The 20,785-nt window shown below is 40.5% G+C and overlaps 1 protein-coding gene across 1 annotated transcript; it reads right to left on the bottom strand.

The window, feature by feature from the left end:
- Positions 1 to 813: 813 nt before the first annotated feature.
- RP9 (RP9 pre-mRNA splicing factor) lies at positions 814 to 7,746 on the bottom strand. The gene is made up of 6 exons (XM_064670684.1): positions 7,506 to 7,746; positions 5,817 to 5,847; positions 4,917 to 5,046; positions 4,509 to 4,600; positions 2,991 to 3,052; positions 814 to 1,855 (listed from the first exon to the last, which is right to left on the bottom strand). The coding sequence occupies exons 1-6, from the start codon at positions 7,706 to 7,708 to the stop codon at positions 1,636 to 1,638; spliced, it is 738 nt and encodes a 245-aa protein (XP_064526754.1). The 5' UTR covers positions 7,709 to 7,746; the 3' UTR covers positions 814 to 1,635.
- Positions 7,747 to 20,785: the final 13,039 nt, after the last annotated feature.

Here is a 20,785-nt window from a genome sequence, read left to right as displayed (position 1 = left end):
CCAGTAAATCCCATCTCAGGGACTTTGCTAAATAGAGGGTAAAATACAACTCTGGGAATACAATGAAGAATCTTTTTGTAAGCAGCCCTTGTCTATCTTGGTTTTTTTCAGAACATTTGTGAATGACTGATAAGGAATGGGGGTTTATTTTTACTTAATCATTCTTACACATGTAGGAGGGGAAAAAACCCAATTTATAATTTCCCTTGATTTCTTTTCCAAAGCTCTCAGGAGAAAATAAAATATCCTGGATGCATTTTGGTATATGGTTCCTTTGTTTCACTGTTAATATTTGCTCTACTGTCTTGGAGCTTTACTGGGGGGGGGGTGTTCAGTATTAGTATAAGCACAGAGACTGAATTCTATAGAAGTCCTTTCAAAGCAAATCTAGTTTTCTCTCTCCTTTCTATGAGTACCAGTGTCCACCATCTAGTCCCTCAAATTGCAGCTTTGTACCAATGTATCCTGAGGTTTCAAAGAGGGATGATTACTGTAATGCTGTTTATAGCTATCTTCCTCCTTAAGTCTGCAAGATTATTTAAAAGAAAACCATAGTAATATGTAAGGTCTATGATGTACACAAAACTTTCTCTTCTTCCTGCTTACAAGTTCTTTACTACTGCTCTGTGGCTTACATTCACAGAGTTGAAAACCATTTTGAAAGATACATTTATATTTTTGTGAGACGATTCAAAAAATGTTACTTCATCAAATAATTCTAGTAAACATAAAAAGTAGGTTGGAATTTATTTCCCCTAAGCCTTTTTAAAAGGAAACACCCCCCCAATTGTATCAAAACAACTGATACTGAAGTATATGCAGAAATTAATCTTTTTAATTTCTTACATGAAACCCCTCTTTTTAAATAACTAAAACCACTACCTCCTTACGATAAAGTTGAATATCTAACATCATTACACTTGGCTCCCACTCCTAGAGTTTAGAGAAAACTTTAGATGCTTCAGAGCTGTGCATGTTAATGGTGATGATGTTGAGGTTTTGTTACACACACACAAATCAAGTCTCGCTGATGCTGCAATTTTGTCTTAAAGTAAATCCCCTTGATTAACTTTTTCCCCCTTCAGCAGTACTCTTTATTTAGCTAGCTGCCAATATTAGGATAAGTACACTGAACTTCAGCACGTATGTGGAGAAAAAAAAAATACAGTACAACCTGCTTATTATAAGCACTGTAAGTGAACTCCCAGTGCTCTGCATGGTGCAAACTGGAGTCCTGTTACAGTGAGGCTTTGTTTATAATAAAATAACTTCATGGAGAAAAGACACTTCAGTGGACAGTCTGCTAATGCTGCAGATTTGTCGGTGATTCCTCAACAGTCACCACTTCCTGCTGATGGTCGCGCACGGCAGCGCAGAGGCCCAACTTGACGAGGACGGATGACCCTTAGCACAGGTTTTACAGCACAAAGATATGGCTGAGTATGGTTTAACGCAGCTTTCTTCTTTCTGACTGCAGAGGGGCAGAAGAGGATGCCAGTGTAGGCTGCTGTATGCGTACACCTGTATGTTCCAAGTTTAACAAAGCCCTTTCTGGTGTTTTCTTCCTCGTTCTTTGGATCTTTCCTTGCAGTTCACAAGTAGAGAGGTCAATGAGCATGCAGCAGGTGACTGCTGTCAGTCAGATTCTGACTTCTCATTAGATTTGGATGATTTACGCTTCCTCTTTTTCTTCTTCTTCTTTTCTTTTTTTTTCTTTTCCTTTTTTCTCTTTTTCTTCTTGTGTTTATGTTCTGAGGAAGTAGAGCTGCTGCCATCTTCATCATCCTCATCACTGTCATCACTACTATCATCTTCTGAGGTAGAGTCCTCCAGGAGTTGCTTCAGTTGCTGTATCCTGAGTTTAAAAAAAGTCAGTGAGAATCCTTTCTAGCTCTCCTCTACCTGTAGTAATTTATTCTAGCTTTTGTGTTTCCTTCCTGGCTTGAGGAATGGAAGCTGCATGCAAAGGGCAGGGGGACATTTCCTCCTTTGCTTAATTACACTCCTATTACAGATAATATCACAGAATGATAGAAGCAACCCCCTTTGAGACACGCAGATACTGTGCCTTCAGACACCTTCCATCCCATGGGATAGCAGATGCAGACTGGCTTATTGGCTTATGTATGTGTGCAAAATAACAAGGCAACAGCTATCACCTGACCACCTGGTGATAAGAAGTTCTATGCTTACCCATACACAGATGCATATTGAGATTATGATATTATTACATTCACTGCCCTGCTGATACAGAGATGATGTCAGTGGAGCTATAGAGTAGGCTCTACTCTGGATGCAGAAGTATTTTTGGAAGGCGCTCTTCCTTTGAACTTTCAAGGATTACTGGCAAATGAGGATGAAGTATTTGCTCATTTTATTACTGTTCTTCAGTATCCTCTTCAAGGATTCCTCTCCAGGGAAAAGGTAATGCACCTGCACCAGCAACGCTGCTTTATGGGCTACCTATAGTTTCTTTCGGTTATTCCACTGATGCAGTTCAAGCAAGAAGGCATTAAAAACTCTGCTGCTTTATATACTAAATAATGACCTCACAAAAGGAGCAACACCAGGTGCCTTGAACTAGCTTTCTAAATCCACCCCTTCATGTCTGCTGAAGGCATTTTGACATACTAAATTTTAGAAAACATCTCAAAAGTCAGTGAAAGAAAAAAAAAATCAAACTGTTTTCTTAGGCTTAAAAAACCTAAACCTAAGTACCTGAATATTATGGCATAAATGAATACAACTCATCTTTAAACTTTGTTTTGGGGAACATTTTGGGGAAGCTAATAGAATTAAAGAGGTAAGAAGTACTAGGAGTCATTATTCAGAAAGCAGAAATGCCTTAGTCTGCCAACATAAAGAAACTGCCATTAAAAAGATGCTCTGAGCTAAAAGTAAGCTTATATAAAAATTTCACCCATACCTTAGTACCATGTTATCAAAATAAAAACTAAATTGAAAATGCAGTTTACTACAGATACACTTACCTCTTTTCCTTTTCATGACGTTTATTTTCCCTTATTATATCGTACATTGGATCTTCATGTGCCTTTAAAGTGGAAAACAGAAAATCCAATGTTGGTAAATTAAAGTATTTATCACCAACAGTTTTATTTCCTAAAAAAATAAACCAAAGCAACCAAATGCAAGAGGCTTTTTATCAAATGATGGAATATGCTGAGCAAGCTCTTAATTCACAAGTATACTCTCAGACTTAACATCGTTCATCTGAACTGGTGTATTAACTTCAGGGAAAGCTTGTCTAATTACATCACTAATGAAGGAGACTCTCCTTAGGTATAATAAATCTTCAATCACAGTTAACTACAAGAATCCCACACATAATCTACGGGAATAGCTAGACATAGATGAAATACTGAGGTTCAAAATAACGAGCTGTACCCTTCTAGTATATTTAAAAAATTTGGATACAAACGTACAGGAAAACAGCAACAAGAAATATAAGACAAACAGATAATGGAGTTGTGCTATCGTGCTATGCAGTATTGTTACTGGTTCTTAAATCAGCTAATTTTAATTAAACAGGCAATGCAGCAAAAAATAGCTGTGAAGGAAGATAGCACGTAAGCTTTAAGGTGGGTTCATGCCACGCGAGAATGCAGCAGAGATGGGGTGACCATTTCTGCAGGAAGATTAAGCAAACAAGTCCAAGAGAGAGGATATAGCAGGTGCTGACCAGTTAAATGTCAGTAGCAACGAAATGTCAGTAGCAAATGAAAGACATTGGGAATGCACCATGAAGGGGCTTGGACATAGAGCAAGGGTTTGATGCAACAGAGAAGAGGCCCAAGGAAAAATGAAGAATAGAGGCAATCTGGTCATGGGAGAGGGTTAAAAATACTGTTTGTAGTTGCATACAACCAGTATAAATCCAGAATCTGGACAGAATTATCCCAGATTACATTTCTCAAGGACAGAAATGAGGACATAAGCCACAAAGTGATGAGAGCCTGAAATCTAGATTAACAATGCAGAGCAATGGGAAAAGTTAAAGTGATCACGCGGGAAGAATCTACAGAACTGAGATGCAGCCTTATGTAGCAAGAAATCAGACTTGTAGACAATGACTGGATTACAGACCTAGACAACAGCATTCATGATGTGGTTGTTCTCAGCGAGAGCAGAAGGCTTGAAGCAGCTGTAATGTGGGCAGCTCAAGCTTGACTAAACATTTTTTGTTATGTTGACATTTTAATCACAAAAAAATGAATATAATGGTTGAAATAGGTTCTTGAAGATTTTCAATTTAGTTGTAGAAATTACAAATTTTCCTCCTGAAGGGTAGATTTTCTGCAAAGTAGTCAAACATCCAACCACATCTGTAGCTTTTTCTTTATTAGGAGACTGTCGGCATCTATATTATACTAGAGACGGAGGAAAAGTCCTTAATAAAGCACCATCTGACAGGCTTCTCTTCACTTGCAAGGTTATGCATTGTCAGGACTAAAAAAGACAAGCAATAGTACTACAATATTTGTACTCACTACTCTAAATTGTTCCAATTTCTGATTGCCTTTAATAAAGAATGGGCATTCTTTATCTCCTGTTCTGTGTCCATAACGTTTACACCTCCAACCTTTAAAAAAAGAAGCAGCAGTGAATTGCACCTCTGAGACAGATCGGAAGAAGTATAAAAAAACCAAACCCACATTTATGCAAAATATTTCCAATCTGTTGGAACAAACAGAGAGATACAAGTACTATGTTGATAAATTTAATGTCCATTAAAATACAAGGCTATTACAGCCTTCAAGATACTGAATGCTTTTATATCAACATGATGCCAATCTACCTGGACCTCATTATCTGTCCGACAACATTCTGCCCTCCCCCCAGAGTAAATGGGTGGATATATTAAGGTCTAATGACACCTGGAATATTTTCGGCCTTACACTGCATAACTTTGACTTCTTTTCCCAAAGGCATCCAAAGCCCTTTTGTTGGGGCATGTGCCAGGAATTCTCGTGCGCTTTCATTGCCCGGTACATCAGGTATGCAGTCTTCTGGTTTTGTTTCATTCTCCTACCAGAAAAAGAAAAAAAAAATTAAAAAAAATATATAAGGGCAATAACTTCCTTTTTTTTTTTAACTTTGTAAAAATTAATCCTTTAAAGAGTGCAGGCCTTTACTTAGTATGAAACCTATCTCCCATTACTTTTTTTTTTTCCGTTGTAAGACACAAAGGATCTAAAATTCTTTTTCTCTCACCCTTGAATATTCCAGGCAGAACTTTACTGCCATATTAATTTCATTCCTTCCCATCTATTTTAGTAATTTAAATAAATTATATAAATTAAATACAAATTATGTAAATGAAAACTTAACACTCTTTCTGCTACAAGACATGGCAATTAAAAAAAACCCTTTACAACACAGAGCAGTATTTTTTAGGTTAAAAGCACTACACTATGGCTTAGGTATATAAATTTGGCAAAAGTAATTAATGTGATGAAAGGAAAGCACTTGTACAGAAAAATTTAAGCCTAAGCAATGAAGAAGAATCCTGAAAAGCGTGTAATTCAAACTGCAAATCTGCTTTCCATAAATGACTCCCCTCCATCCACACTATTAAATATTGCATGAAGTGTGAGTGCTAAGAGATGATAAAAGAACTGGTCTCCTCCTATCTGATTCTGGGCCCTTCATCTGGATCTGCTTGTAACTGAGGATTCTCTGAGTTTTTCTTGGGAAGCACTTACTTCTCTCTGTAATTTATATAGGTAACACTGACATTTACATGCCTAAAGAACAGGTTGTGTGAAAATCCCTTGTAATGCTAAAAATTTACCAACCTTAATTAGTCCTGGGGGAGGTTTCTCATAGCTGAAAAGCAATAGAAATATTGTTACTCTGCAGCTTAGCACAGACAAATAAACTGAGAAAATAAAGGTTTTCAATGGTATAGACTTAAAACCTTCAGCTCGCATTTTTCTTAAATTTTACTCTATCACTAATGATCAAGAACTACAGCAGCACATGGATGCAAACTGACTGAGAGTATCTGTCATATCACCACATGTGTCTCTTGCAAACATCCTTCAGATTCACATTCTTGCAGGAGAAAAACTACTTGTTGTGGATGTGTGGTACATTCAATTTAGCTTCAGTTACCATAAATGCATAAGTCTCTCCTCTTTTTCTGTACCATTCCTCCCCAAGATCTCACTGACCCAAACTTCTTTACTCCAGCACTGCTAAATCATAGACATAGGCACCAGAAAACGTCAAGTTGGACTGTTCCTTACATTTACCTTTGCCAGCCAAACCTAATACGTAATAATTTCATCATCTGTGTATTAAACCTAAAGAGAGAACCCTACTGACCAAAGTACCATATTTCCTGCAGCATTTCTCTGGAGTTAACAGTAGATATACCATTTATTAAAATCCAAATAGCAAACAGGTGCTACACATAGCACATAGCAACTGAGAAAGTGCACATGCTTAGGATTTAAATGCCAAGGCACTACGAAATGGTCCCGGAGTTTTAGAACACACATTACTTAGAAAGACGCAGGCCTGTATAAATGAATTTGTTTTGAGGTCTTTTTTCCCCCCCTAAGTCTCCTCTGTATTTAAACATATATTGTTTTCTGTAAAGTGCTACCTTTGGGACAGTCTAAAGAGTCATCTTAGAAGTGGACAGAGATTTTTCTGGTTTTGCTTTTCAACGGCACATAAAGAACAGCACTGTGCAAGACCAGAATCCTGAAATCCTTTGCTTTATGAAAGATCCTTTTCAACAGGACTTTCCAGACATGATCTATATGTCAGGACACAAAACATCTGTACAGGCTGTACCTCATTTTAGGCCCTAAGTTTAATGGCATATGCAATATTCTGTTGGCTTGGCTGCATACCTCCCCTACCTACACACCTACAGGAATTCCAGGCAAAATCATACTAATACTATGAGAACAGCAGTGAAAAGGTGATTAAAGTACATTCATCCTATCTTTATAACAATAACTTTGCAGTGCTGTTTGGTTCACTTAATAACAATTTTTCACTTCCACTTGGAAAAGAAAAAAAAAATCACGTTCTTGTGAACCTTCTGATCTTTTTATTCCATTAAAATAATAATTCCCTTTCAGTGAAATAACATAAACCTTTTACAGCACCGCGGAAGCCTGATGATGGAATCATCAGGCAGATCTCAAACATTTTTATCCTAATTTTTAATTTTTTTTTTTTTTTTAGTCCATCCTAGTGGAACCACCTCTGCTTCTATGCTGCGTCCCTCGGACTTGGAGGAACCTGGACTAGACCCGTTTGTCCCCCAAACAAGCCTTCAGTAAGTCGCCCAGCAGCCCTTGCAGGCGGCCCCGAAGCCCCTGTGCCGACCCACCCGTAAGGGGACAGGGGAGGAACAAACCCCCCCAAACAATCCCCAGCCCCGCACTGGGAACCAGCCCCAGATGCCGGCGGGGTGGGCTCAGAGCAGCGAGGGGCGGGAGCCGCGGGCAGCCTCCGCTCCTTACAAAGACTCCAGGTGCTGGATCTTCTGAAGCTGCTGCGCCTCCTGCCTCTTCCGCTTCCTCTCATGCCGGTCCTGGGTCCTGCCGCCGCTCGCCGCGGGCTCCGCATGGCTCTTGGGCCGCGCCTGGCTGCCCCTCGCCGCCCCCTCCTCCTCCTCCTCCGGCCCCTCCTGCTGCCCCTGCCCCCTGGGCGCCCGCTGGGACATCGGCGCTCCGGGCAGACCCGCGGCGGACGGCGGGGCCCCGGCGACGCCCCCTGCCCGCCCTCCGCATCCCGGTTTCCGGCCGCGCGCCGACTTCCTCCTGCGCCGCAGCCCCTGGCACCCCGCCTCCGACGGGCCGGGAAGGTCGGGAGCCCTCGCTCCGTGCTTCCCCCGCCGCAGGCACCCTTCCCGGGAGTTAGGAAGAACGTGTGGAGTGTTCTGCCTTCAAAACATCGATGTTAAAAAATCCCCAACCAACCAAAAAAAAAAATTCCAACTCCCCAATCATTCCTCCCTTGGAGAAGGGCCACCACTCCGCTCTGGTGAGATGCCTGGAGTGCTGCATCCAGGTCTGGGGTCCTCATCGCAAGAAAGGCATGGATCTGTTGGAGTGAGTCCAGAGGAGGCCACCAAGATGGTCAGAGGGATGGAGCACCTCTCCTACGAGGAAGGACTGGGAGAATTGTGTTTGTTCAGCCTGGAGAAGACACAGCTTCAGGGTGACCTAATTGTGACCTTCCAGTACCTGAAAGGAGCCTACAAGAGAGCTGGAGAGGGACTATTTATGAGGACATGTAGTGACAGGATAAGGGGGAATGGCTTCAAACTAGAAGAGAGTAGCTTTAGACTAGATATTAGGAGGAAGTTCTTTGCTGTGAGGCTGGTGAGGCACTGGAACAGGTTGCCCAGGGAAGTTGGGCGTTCTCTGTCCCTGGCAGTGTTCAAGGCTAGGTTGGATGGGGCTCTGAGCAACCTGTACTAGTGAAAGGTGTCCCTGCCCATGGAGGGGAGGTTGGAACTAGATGATCTTTAAGGTCTTTTCTGCCAAAACCATGCTATGATTCTATGATCCTGTACTTGCCAGTGACCAAAATACATGCAGGTGGAAGGAGGTCAGCGTCCAACATATGCAGAGCTGATTTTTTTTTCTTTCTTTTCTTTTTTTTTTTTTGAATGGGCAGGTTTGTGCCACAGACAGTACATGTTGGTTATGGGGCAAGGTCTAGCCCCATGAAGTCTCTAAATAGAGACTTTATTTTGGAAGCAAACCCATCGAGGTCTGGGCCATGTTACTGCAGCAGGAGCTACCTGATAAGTAAAGAGCAACCTCCTCTTCAGTGTATGAGCACCCCCAGAGAGTCAAATCTACATCCAGGCTTTGCAGTTTCCTGCCCCAGCTGTGATCTTTCTGTTGGAGGATGAAGTAGGTCAGTGTTGGGGAGGCAAAGTTTAAATTTCTACTGTAGTTTCACGTTGAAATTCAAGATCACATGAGATTTGCTTAAGAGCTGAGTGAAATGCAAAAAATATATCTTAGAAGTCCAGGAATTGAAGGTGTTTATAACTGTGATCATCTTGGTGCTTTGAAAGTGCACATCAACTGCAAAGGATGGTAATTGCTATTACAGCACCCTGTGATTCTGAAGTACAGTAATACAAACGCAGTCCTGAGAAAGCCTGTCTTTTATGAGGGAAATAGGAACCTTGCAGATTTTTTAACAATTATTAAACAAGCAATACTTTAATATTATTTTAGCTTCTACTTGGTAAAACCTTATTTGGGACAAGAGATCATGTGTCTTGTTTCTCACTTGCATTTAGCTAAGTGGATGCCATTGTAATTTGAGATCCTAGAAAACTGTTTTTGTCTAGTTAATTGCCACAGTCTTTTGCAAGGCTGTGGTGCTTGTTTTAAGGTTTAAACAAAATCATCTAGCTTTTGCATGCCATGACACTAATGTATACTACTAATGAAGATTTTTACTTCATACATCAGATTTTGTAGGTTTATTGGCACTGGAAAGAATGCAGCGGCCCTTCTACCACAGAACAACACTCAGCAGCAAAACCATATATACTTCTCCAAAAAACCCAACTCCTGGTCTTCATAAACTAATTCCAAGGTATCCATCTGGCTGAGATGTCATGAGAAGGTGCATAAGTTGTGAGTAAACCTTTTTCCTTCATGTGTGTAGTCACCTTGTGTGTTTTGCTTAGCAGTTGGCCTTTACAGAGTTTTATTAGTAGCCTTTATTTGGGCCTAAACTCAGAAGAACAGGCTGAGTTGCTGCCATGTCTTGAAACGGCAGATCACAGCAGATGACCCGAGGTGCAAAACTTACTGAGGACCTCTTGTCTAAAGTCAGAGGCAAAATCAGTTTATCTGCTAATCTGAGTTAAATGTCTGTGTATGAGGCAAATGCAAGGTGATGTGAATTAAGATAATCCACTGTGAAGCAAGTTAAGCAGATGACTTGATATTTGCTGGAGGCTAAGAGATTTGCTGCTGTGACACTCCTAGTGTGTGGTAACATGTCAAATCTCAGTCAGTCCCTTACATGGTCACGTATCTTCAAGCAACAAGTGAGGCAGGAGAAATATTTTTAGGTGTTGTAACTACATTTAAAATTTCTGAAAGAAATCAGATGAGACACAGTATCAATTTTTCACTCTATTTAGAGAAATGGCAATAGTTACTAAAAGTTAAGGACCAGCTGGACTGATGCCTACTAAACAGAGACTTTATTTTGGAAGCGAACTGAAGTGATATAATGGGGTTTTTGGCCCCATTTTCTGCCCAGTGTTACTTTGTTATTTTCAAGTGCCTTTTTACTTCACATTTTCAAACCAACAGAGTAGTCAGACCCTGGAACAGGTTTCTAGCATGTTAGGACAGTGACAGAAAACCTAATTAATTCTAAGATGGAGTGTTTCCAGTTTGTGACTGGTATTCTGTGGGAGAAGTGTGTGCAATAGCAAGAGACAGTTCCCCCAGAAACCCTACCAGTCTCAGTTTTGCATACCCTCGACTGTCCTAGCTTGGCTGAAGTGAGAAGAGTTCTGCCAGTTTGGAGCAGGTAAGGGCCTGGCTTAGATGACCTCAGGTTAAATGACTTCATCCTTGACACAATGATTGGCACGAATTCAGGAATTAAGTGCATCGTCTCGGCAGAATTGTGGGGTTGCAAGTGGAGGCAGAAGGATAGACCATAGTGTACATATTGTCCTCTTCTGGCTGTTAAGTCAATGGGATCTTGGCTGTGTTATTTGCATCCTGGTGGCTCGTATGTCCAGGCTGTAGTTTCTGAGCAGATCAGGGCACTTGGATGACACTCTTTACCACAGTAACTCAGTGGGGCACACAGGAGGTAAAATTCAATAGGTACATCGAATGTGGTTTAAATGTATTCTTTCTTCAGTTTGAGACAAATAATTTTCAATGCATTTACTCATCTGTCTTAGAAATGAACTTTATCACTTTATTACCCATCTTAGAAGAATCAAGGGCAAGCTTTTTTAACAGGAGATTATTTGAAGCTGTAGGTAGCTCTAAAGTTTCTTTTTTTTTTTTTTTTATTCCTTTGCTGAGAAAAAGCCCTGGATTCCTGTGGACACTTACCCAAGAAGACAATTACATTCATACCAGTCCTTAGGAAAGATCAAAAGAAAATATGAAAAGGAGGGAGTAGAAAAAAAACACCTGTTATTTTCAGTTCTATTTATTCTGGAGCAAAGATGCTCAGTATCTGTAAATTGCTTAAATTCATAACAGATTTAAGGGATCATATTAAATGAGGATCTGGTTCCTGGTACTTAGAAGGATATTTATTTGAAGTTGTGGGGTGAGGGTTTTTTTCCCTTTATTTGAATGTAGTGCTTCAGCCATTTCAAGAAGTTAATTTTTTGGGGAAATGTTGTCTTACCATAAGAGCTGGCTGTCATCACACTGTCATTCCAGCTTCATCAAAACATCTAAGGAGAAACATTAACTGCTGTTGCAATGTAAAATATGAAAAGCCAGTATGTTTCATAGTATCCACTACAACTTCCTTGTGAACAACTGAATGTTTCAACTGCAAGCCATAATACTGGGACCAAATTAATTTACATCTATGTCTTCCCATGGGCATCACTATTCCTGTGAGAGTGTAACCCTGGCAGAATGTCAGCCAATCTGTTTTTCTCCATTTTTGGCTTGCTAGAGCTTTGGGCCAGGATCTGTTTCTGATTATGTGTCAGATATTACACACAGGAGAGGAATCCAGAACCCGTGTTAGGCTCCATGGGAAGTTAAGCACCTCCTAATGGGATCCAGAGAAAGCAGCAGGCTGAGCAGAGCACAGTCTAAATCCAGCATGGCCAGCCCATGGCTGCCCAAAGCTAGATGATTGGAGACATTCAGAATAGAGTGAGTCTGATATCTGGACTGTTTCTGACCACAGGAATGGCTACCTCAGAGCACCAGTGGCCCTTCTAACCACTTGGGAACCTCAGCTGTGAGGAGAAGTGCTGACATCCTTTCTTACAGAGAAATGAAAACTTTTGTTTGAAGAGGAAGTGCTGGCAGTTACTTTTGATATTAGTTTAACAATTAGAAAATGAGAGACTTGGGTTCAGCTCCCTCCTCGGTCTGAGTGTTCAGTGCTAATGGGTTCTGTGTCACTGGGACAAAATACCCTGAGCATCAGGCTGACAGCTACATTGGTGGGGGCCACCCACCATTCGTATTCCACTCTTTGGAAGCAGTAGAGAAAAGCATTTGATGTTCATGGGGCTGGAAGAACAAGTGTGCTTGAACTTGGTTGTGAGTACAATAAGAGGAGTGCCCATCCCAACACTGGAAACTGCACTTCTTTCTGTGAGATACAAAATCAATACTCCAAGCAGGGGCCAGAGGCCGGTTCTCCCTTGATAAGCAGCATTACACCAGGTCAAAATATCGTGCTCCTAGTTCCTGCTTCTCAGATTAGTGTCCTGTTTACAACAGCACTGCTCAGCAGTAAAAAGTGTTCCTACACATCTGAACCTTACTGTGGTGTTTGCTGCCATATGCCATCACATAAAGGGGGCAAATGTCTGAACATACATGATGGCCACATCTGTATTTTGTACAGTCCTGTCGATCTTCAAGACTGTACATGTCTACAGGAACAAGACTTTTAGGAAAATTGGGCAGAACAGTAGAGTTCCATCAAAGTTGGATCCAAACTAAGAACAGATGTGAACTAAGCGTTGAATTGTTTGTTTCTACAAAGACTAGGTTACTACCTTGGGTATTCAAAAACATGCACTTGCAGAAAAGCTCTCTAGCTAAGCAAGGAAGAGTCTCTAGAAATTAGCTGAGCAAAGTTGTTTGAACTGCAGCTTTAGTTTGAAGTCCCTTCATAAGGCTACGTCCCATTTTAAGCACTCAAATCAATTTATTGATCTATCTCAAAGACAGATTAGCTGGAATTTACAAGAGGAATGATTGTTTTCCTTTTTTGTAAATTCTGTCCTCCAAGCCTCTAACAGATGATTGCATCAATGAACTTCCTGCATCCTTCTGTGGAGATACAGATGATGACTTGGAGTTTGTGGTGGTAAAGTCACTGGTACCACCAGAAGTGTGCTGTGTACCATCTCTTCAAGCCATCACTCAGTAAAAATAATCTATCTTTGATCTTCCTTCATTATTTTAACTCACTTAAGACTTTAGAGACATGAAATAACTGAATTATAATTACACTTTTCATTATTTTTTTCCTTTGGTTTTCTGATCTTTATAAATAAATACAAATAATTGTATATAGTCCCAGCCATTTTGCGTTGTGTCGTTTGCATTTTTTTCAGGAAGAAGGTTGTATTTGATGGGTGTGTATTTGTGTGGTAAACTCTTGATTAATTGATTACATTGTGTCTCTGGGTATACACTGACATTGAATCATAGAATCACTAAGGTTGGAAAAAACCCCCAAGATCTTGAGGGCCACATCTTTGATCACCACATTGTCAACTAGACTGTGGCACGAAGTTCCACATCCAATAATTTCTTGAACACCTCTAGGAATGGTGACTCCACCACGTCCCTGGGCAGTCTGTTCCAATGCCTGACCACCCATTCAGTAAAGAAATTCTTCCTGATGTCTAACCTGAACCTCCCCTGGTACAGCTTGAGGCTCTGACCTCTTGTCCTGTCACTTGTTGCCTGGGAGAAGAGACCAGCCCCCACCTTGCTACAACCTCCTTTCAGGTAGTGGTAGAGAGTGACATGATTTCTTCTCATCTGTTAATGTAAGGCCCCAAGTACATCATTACAGAGGCAAAACTTTATGTAGGCTTCAAAAGACTTTACCTAAGGACTGGCCACATTCAGGGACTGTGTGAGTAGTAGGAGCACTCAGATGCTAACAGCATGTTATATAACAGTAGGGAAGGGAGATTTTGGCTAATAACCCTTGGATAGTCTCCCAACTTCTTACAAAACATACCATCATTTGTGGGATCACTTGTGCCCAAGCTGAGTGGGCAGGACTTTAGTTTCATGAGAAACAGTCAGATGCAATGAAATCCATAATTCTCTATTATCTGTTTTTTACAGATTAGAGGTTGGGTCAGGATCACTGCAATTTGAACCCCTTTTTAGAGGCATGATAATTATTCCAAATTGGATGTTCCTCTTGTATTTAAATCTATATATATATTGTGTCTTAACCCCTAATAGTTATAGTCTTACTGTCATCAAAGTTGGCAGTTTTGCTACTGACTAAGTATGGATCAAGGCTAGATTCTTTGCCTAGTAGCCAGTTTGGGGTTTTTTTTTTGTTTTTCATAACTGCAGGAAATTCCTCCTTCTGAGCTTTGGCTATATTCTCAAATCAGTGATCAATTTACAAGAACTTTTTCCTTGCAAAAGCAGATTCCTTTTCTGAATTTTGTCTCTATAAAATAGTGACTGATAAAACAGTTCCCATTTAAACGATGCCCAGCGTATCAAGTATAATAGGCAAATTCATCTTCAGTGCCAGCATCTGTCCTTGGTATGTCCCCTCTGAGCTGCCAACTTTCCAGTGGAACCTAAAAAGACTCCAGTGTTTATTAATGGGTCACAGAAACTGCAGAAATAAAGTGATGAAAAATACAATCTAAAAAGTTGAGGCAAAGATTCTTGGTTCTGCCTGCCACCTCTATTAAACAGGAAGATGACTTTCTCTTTTTAAAAGAAAAAAGATAACTGATTTGTTAGTTCCATGCAAAACAGCTGTTCCCACTTAACTATTTCAAAACTATCCAAAATTCGCAACTCTTTAGCTTAACATACTTCCCATATGTCAGGTCATCAACAGCTTCTTTCTAGGTAACTGAAAAGAAAGGAATGGAAACTCACAGTTCTAGACCTTCTTCCTTCCCTGTACCTCTCAAAAGGGTAATATTGTAAGAGTAGTGTAGCAGTATTACAGCAATGAAGTAAGGATTAGTTAAGCAAGTTGACCCAAGAGTGTCTCTGACAGGAATGAGAAAGGAATTCTGATATAGGATGTTGAAACTCATGCCAAACACACAAAAATAATGTTTTCCAATGGCGGGCTAGAAGCCTCTATATTTTCATTCCATTATGCTGGTTTTGCTATGAATGACATCCAGGAACACTCCCTCATAGTTACTTTTCCTTGAAAGTTACTATCATCTGTAGTTACATAGATATAGAAATGGAAGAGTAAATATATCATTGTAGACAGAAAAACCCACATTCTTTCCTAGACCAGTCTGTATCTAGGCAGATTCATGCATGGCCTATGTTTCTATTTATCACTTGTGGAGTGTGGGAAAAAAAAATCACTTTAGCATCCTCTATAGGGCTTTCTCCTGCTAGCCTTGCATGGTACTTTTTGGTCATGCTTGAATAAACTAAGAAATGAGAGGTGTTCTGCCCAGTTATAAAGTAATTTTAATAATGTACCAGTGATCTTGCCAAAAAAAGTAGATGTTGGCTGTAGGTGGTTAGGCTGTGTTCATAAAACATTAGTTAAGCTATCTGGAAACCATGCCTTGAAGACTGTAGATTAAAAAAACAGGGTGTTTTGGGCCTCCCAAAATGCAAGTACAAGATAAGAGTGGAGGCCTTTGAAATTCAAGCACAGGACAGTAACGGAGGTCCCAGGACCATAGACACAAACTAGAAACTGTCAGCCATAGATCACTGAAGACATGAAGCCTCAGAAATTGAGTCAATGGATTTTGTGGTTTACCTGCAATGTAGGTAAAAATCTATAACCTGCAGTAAAGTGAGATGTAAGATGGAACTGTGACCCAACAAAGAAGGAGCAAGTTGACAGACTTAGGGAACATAAAAAAATTACCCCAAGCAGACCTTGAGAGAGGAGGAGGAAACGCACAACATTACTCTTCTCCTGGCAAAGAGGAAGAAGAAATCATAAATATTAGCACTGTAATCATGGCAAAGAACTTGGGATACCGACAATTTACTACAACCAACCCTTGCTTTTCCTAAAGATGATATTATTGACTTTTGAGCCCAGTGCGTGAGCATGAGACTAGAGAAAGGCATAGTTAATATTAAGCTTGTGTATTAAGTTTGTGTATAGTAGTTCTAATTATATCATTATTGAATTAGCTGCAATAATTAGCTAATTTGGACTTAGCATCATTGTAGCCAGACTAATAATAACTCTTTCATTTGCTAAGACTTTAATTCTTGGCTTTATGTTTCTTTTTGTTTCTTTTGCCCACAAAGATTGCATAGGATGTTTGGTCTGAACCCTATGCATAAGCTCAGATAGATGAAACTTGGCCTCAACAATTAGTGGAGAAGGCAGGCAACAAAGGCTATGACCTGTGCTGCAGCAGCCCAGCACACCAGGAGTGGGTTCAGAACATGCCCAGCACTCAGAATGATCTTACCAGCTCTATGCAAGCACCTGAAGATGATTGTGTAACATGAAAGTTCCTGTTTTATGAGCCTGGGCCTAAAACTCTTCATTAGTACACAGATCAGGTGGCTGGGAAAGGTTATTGGAATACCACCCTACAGTTGCTCTACAGATGGACTCTTTTCTCAAGCTGAAAAGATGCATTAAATATCTGATGAATCTGTGTGAATCTGCTTCCAAAATAATGTTGACATTTTAGTAGAAGTGAAATGTTTAGAGTTGATGTCTGAATACATGATTTTTTCTCTCCCAAGATGCAAAATGGAAATAAAAATTCATACAAGAAACACTAAATGCTTACTAATTAGGGGAGAAGATTGCTGTGGTCTTCTTGCACTGGACTCCTGGTAAGCACCTGCTTTAATGGTCACACACACAAGAACCAGTGAGCACTGTTTTGTAACACCTATGCACTTCAGGCAGTTCTCAGGGGATTCACATATGAATATTAATGAAGGAGGGGAAAAATAACAAGATCTCCTGTTTCCAGTTTGCTTAGGCAGTGGCCTCTGGCAGCTACAGCTCTGGTATGCAGAGAAGTGACTGACCTGACTTGCCTCTTTTCCGATCACCTCTGATAATAATCCTTTTACTGAGGACAGGCAAAGTGAATTTGTGGTGTTCTCATTTCAAAATGTAGGTGAGTTGTACCCCTGGTGGAACAGATATCCTTACATTTCAGGAGAGTTTGCATAGTTTATTTTATGCCAAGTTGTTTGCAGAGGAACCATTTCCTCTTCTCCTCCCAACACAAACAGCTTCCAGAAGGCATTTTATAGGGAAAATGCTATAGGCAGGGGATGGGTGGTTGTGGGGTAGGCGGTTAGGCTGCAGTTTGGATAAAAGGGTTCTGTCTTTCTGACCGGCAGTCATAGTCCACAGCTAATTTGCAAACCAACTTCATTAAGGCAGCTTTGTTTAAAAGAATGTCGGAACAAAACATTATTATTATTTTTTAGTTATAGAGCCACACACAACAGTCCTAGCAGACAGAGTACAGACTGCGCGTGATAAAACTTAGCATGATAAATTAGTTTCCCAATTGTGACCCTTTGCTTTTGAGACCTAGGTGTCTATGATGCTTCTTGAGAAACTGCTTAGTCTTCAAACAAGTGCATAATGCTTCTGCCCTCCCTTTTGATTCAGTGAAGACCCTTTGTAATAGGCAAACCATCAGTAATTGTTTGATTGGTAGTTGTTTGTTTGATTGCATTTAAGAAAACCAGAGTGATCCTTGTTGCAGAAACCACTCCTTTCTGCACAGTTTGAGCCACACAGTTCTGAGATCGTTGCAGATGCAGACCCCCTCTTATTGGGAATTTAGGCCAGTGGACAGCAGGCTCCCCTACCACTTCTGCATGACATGTAGAAATCCGCAGACCGAAAACCTGTGGCTTAACCACATGTATTGGTTGCTAGGAATATCCAGCTCTTTCTGCAGCTTAGTATAAGCAGTCCATTGTTTCAAAACCATTCTCTGATTTTGTGGGTACCTTCAATATATTTAGAATATGCTTTAGATCACGTGAGTTTTAATAATGTGTTATCCAACACATTTCTCATTTTGTCTCCAGGTACTTATGTTACATTCAGTATGTCACTTATGACCAGATTTTTTAAATTGTAGCCTCTCCATAGATGAAGTTTTCTGAAAATCTGGTTACTGACTTTCATACTTATGTTGAAATCATAACTTTTCTGAAAGTGTGGTTTTTAACCTCTTTGGTCTAAATTTTGAAGGGTATTTAGGTCTGAAAACCCTTTCCTTTCTTATGAAATGAGAGTAATGACATTTTTGTATTTAACACATGCATATATATACATTATCTGATAAGTGCATGAACATTGAATGGAAATTGGTAACATTTAAATATATAGTTGTGAAAAATTGTAGGAAAAAACAGATGCATAGGGTAGATTTTCTGCAGTTTTACACTGGCACATCTACACTGAGGCCAACACCACTGCTCTAGGGAAATTAGAAAATAGTTTTGCCCAGAGTTGGCTTGCTACAGTTATTTGTTTGTTTCTAGTAGCATGCAAACTACAGCAGTTGCAGTGCCAGCACAAAGGCAGGCATGACTGATGCCTCAAAAGTGTGCGATCCAGGCTTATACTTCTGACAGCCGTTTGCCTTGCAAACAATAGCAGTGTTGGGGGAAGACAACAGTCAACTGTAATTTATCCTTGTGTTTGGCTGTTGGGAGCCAATGCCTCAGCTCTGGCGGCAGTGGGCTTTTGTAAGTGCTGTCTAACCCATATCCGTCAGAATGAGCCGGATTTGCTAAATCACTCGGATAGTAATTTAGCGTGGCACATTTGGAATGACGGGCTGTTCATAAGCACTAATTAAGACAGCTCTGTTGGTGTATCTCATTATGCTCTGACGTCCAACAAAGGAGCTGCTGAGTACCTATGGGCGAGTGAGACTTTCTCCTGGCATGGCAGGCCCTGGAAGAGGGCACTGGTTCACGGCGTCACCCGCTATTTGTTTGACTTCCATTAGAACAACTATAGTGGGTGGAGTAGAGGTAAACTGAAGATGAACTGGAGTAATTGAAATGTATCTGCAGTATCAGCAATTTAAAGCGTATCCATTTCTCTGATGCTCTGTGCATTTTACCTTCCCTGCTAACCACTACCAGTAATAAGTTGGAATAGAACCTGCATGTTAAATAGCCTGTGGAGGTGGCTGATCAGTCCAAGATGGCTCTGTATGAAGAGTGAAGAGCTCTGTGTCACAGTATTTCTCGTGACTCACCAAGGAATAAAGAAGCCCAAGTCACCTGGATCACTTTGATCACTAAAGGCATTTAGGGTCATGTCAGTCCTTTGTGACTCACACCACCGACAATAAATTACACACTGTTACACTCCAGATTTTAAGCCATAAGCTGCCCAGAGCGGTTGCATTTTATTTAAGACTTTTTAAAAGCCTTATGGTTTGTTATAACCTTGAATTTGCATTTGGAGAAAGTCACACACTCTTCTCTAAGAGAAATTCTTTTAATTTAGTGAGAAAAATAAAGTATTTTGGCAAAAGTTTTTACAGGAGTAAAGTACAACCAAGAAAAATATTTCCCTAAAACACTCAGCACAGAGACCCATTCCACAGAAAACACTCACTACAAACAATCAATATTCCAGCTTTAGTAAAACACAATTCATTGATTTTAAGTCACCCACAAGAGAAGGAAAAGAGTAAAAGAAGAAAACAGATTAAGAGGGTAAAGAAAGAGAGAAGAAAGAAGGAGAGAAAGGAAAAATGGTTACTGACAAGATCTGATGGTTCACATGGTTCAGTTTGCAGGAGAGGAAACAGAGAGAGAGAGCTCACATGGAGTCTCTTGTATTTACAGAGTTCAGTTTTCCCTCCCAGGCAGGATATCCAGTCAGTGCCTTCCAGGCCAGAGTGAGGTGTGCTGTAGGCAGTCACAGGCTCCAGGGGCATGATGTGGCCAGGCTACCAGACAGGTCTGCACCACCTTCAGTGATGCCATGGGCTCTGTGTGGGCTCAGCCACGTTGGGTGCAGGACCTTCTGCTCTGCTGTGTGCCCTCAGGGACCCGGCCCTGTTGGCTGCAGGCCGTGTGCTCTGAGCAGGCTTTATGTGATAAGACAGCGTTACCATGTAGCAAATAGATAGAGCCCTTTCCAAATCTTTGTTCACGAAGCCTAGCCATGATGATGATGATGATGATGATGACCATGTACCTGCAGGTCTAGGCCCAGTCCTTCCCCCCCAGCACACACACACTCACAGCGAGTTGGTTCCGACCCATATCAATAATTCAGTGAGATTTGGATCCAGCATCTCACATAGACAATTAAATTGTGTGTAATGAATAGAATTTTTATTGCAATATTTTGGGTACAAAGAGCTATTTCAGATTGCACGTGCTCTGAAATAATCATGCGGCTGTATAAAATAAAACCAGTATTTGTTCAAAATCTTGTTTACTGAAACAGTACTTACTGAGGTTGGTTTGTAGTTTAGCCACATTTACTACTTAAAAACAGTCTTGATACACTGTGGTTTTGTGGTTGTTTCAAAGTATCTGAAGAGCTTCACGACCTTTACAGATCTTTTGGAGAAATTAACTTTTGAGTTGTAATTGGGGTTTTTACTTTCCTTACTTGAAATTCAGTTCAACAGAGAGCGCACAATGTTTTTTTCACATTATTTGGTAACCCAAAACTACTCTCTAAAAAGCTGCTTAGAAGTTTGAAAGAGAGTACATACCAAGATGAACAGCTTTGGGAAACTGCAGAAGGTAAAAATAATTCAGAGTCCCTTCTCACAGTCCCCTGGTAGATTATACAGCCAAAACCAGCATTACATTTTGATCTTTATGAATATTATCTACTG

Source organism: Pseudopipra pipra, chromosome 1, assembly GCF_036250125.1.
Source record: "Pseudopipra pipra isolate bDixPip1 chromosome 1, bDixPip1.hap1, whole genome shotgun sequence".
Taxonomy (NCBI): Eukaryota; Metazoa; Chordata; class Aves; order Passeriformes; family Pipridae; genus Pseudopipra; species Pseudopipra pipra.
The sequence above is the reverse complement of the archived record's forward strand: the minus strand, read 5'-3'. Positions and strand labels throughout refer to the sequence as shown.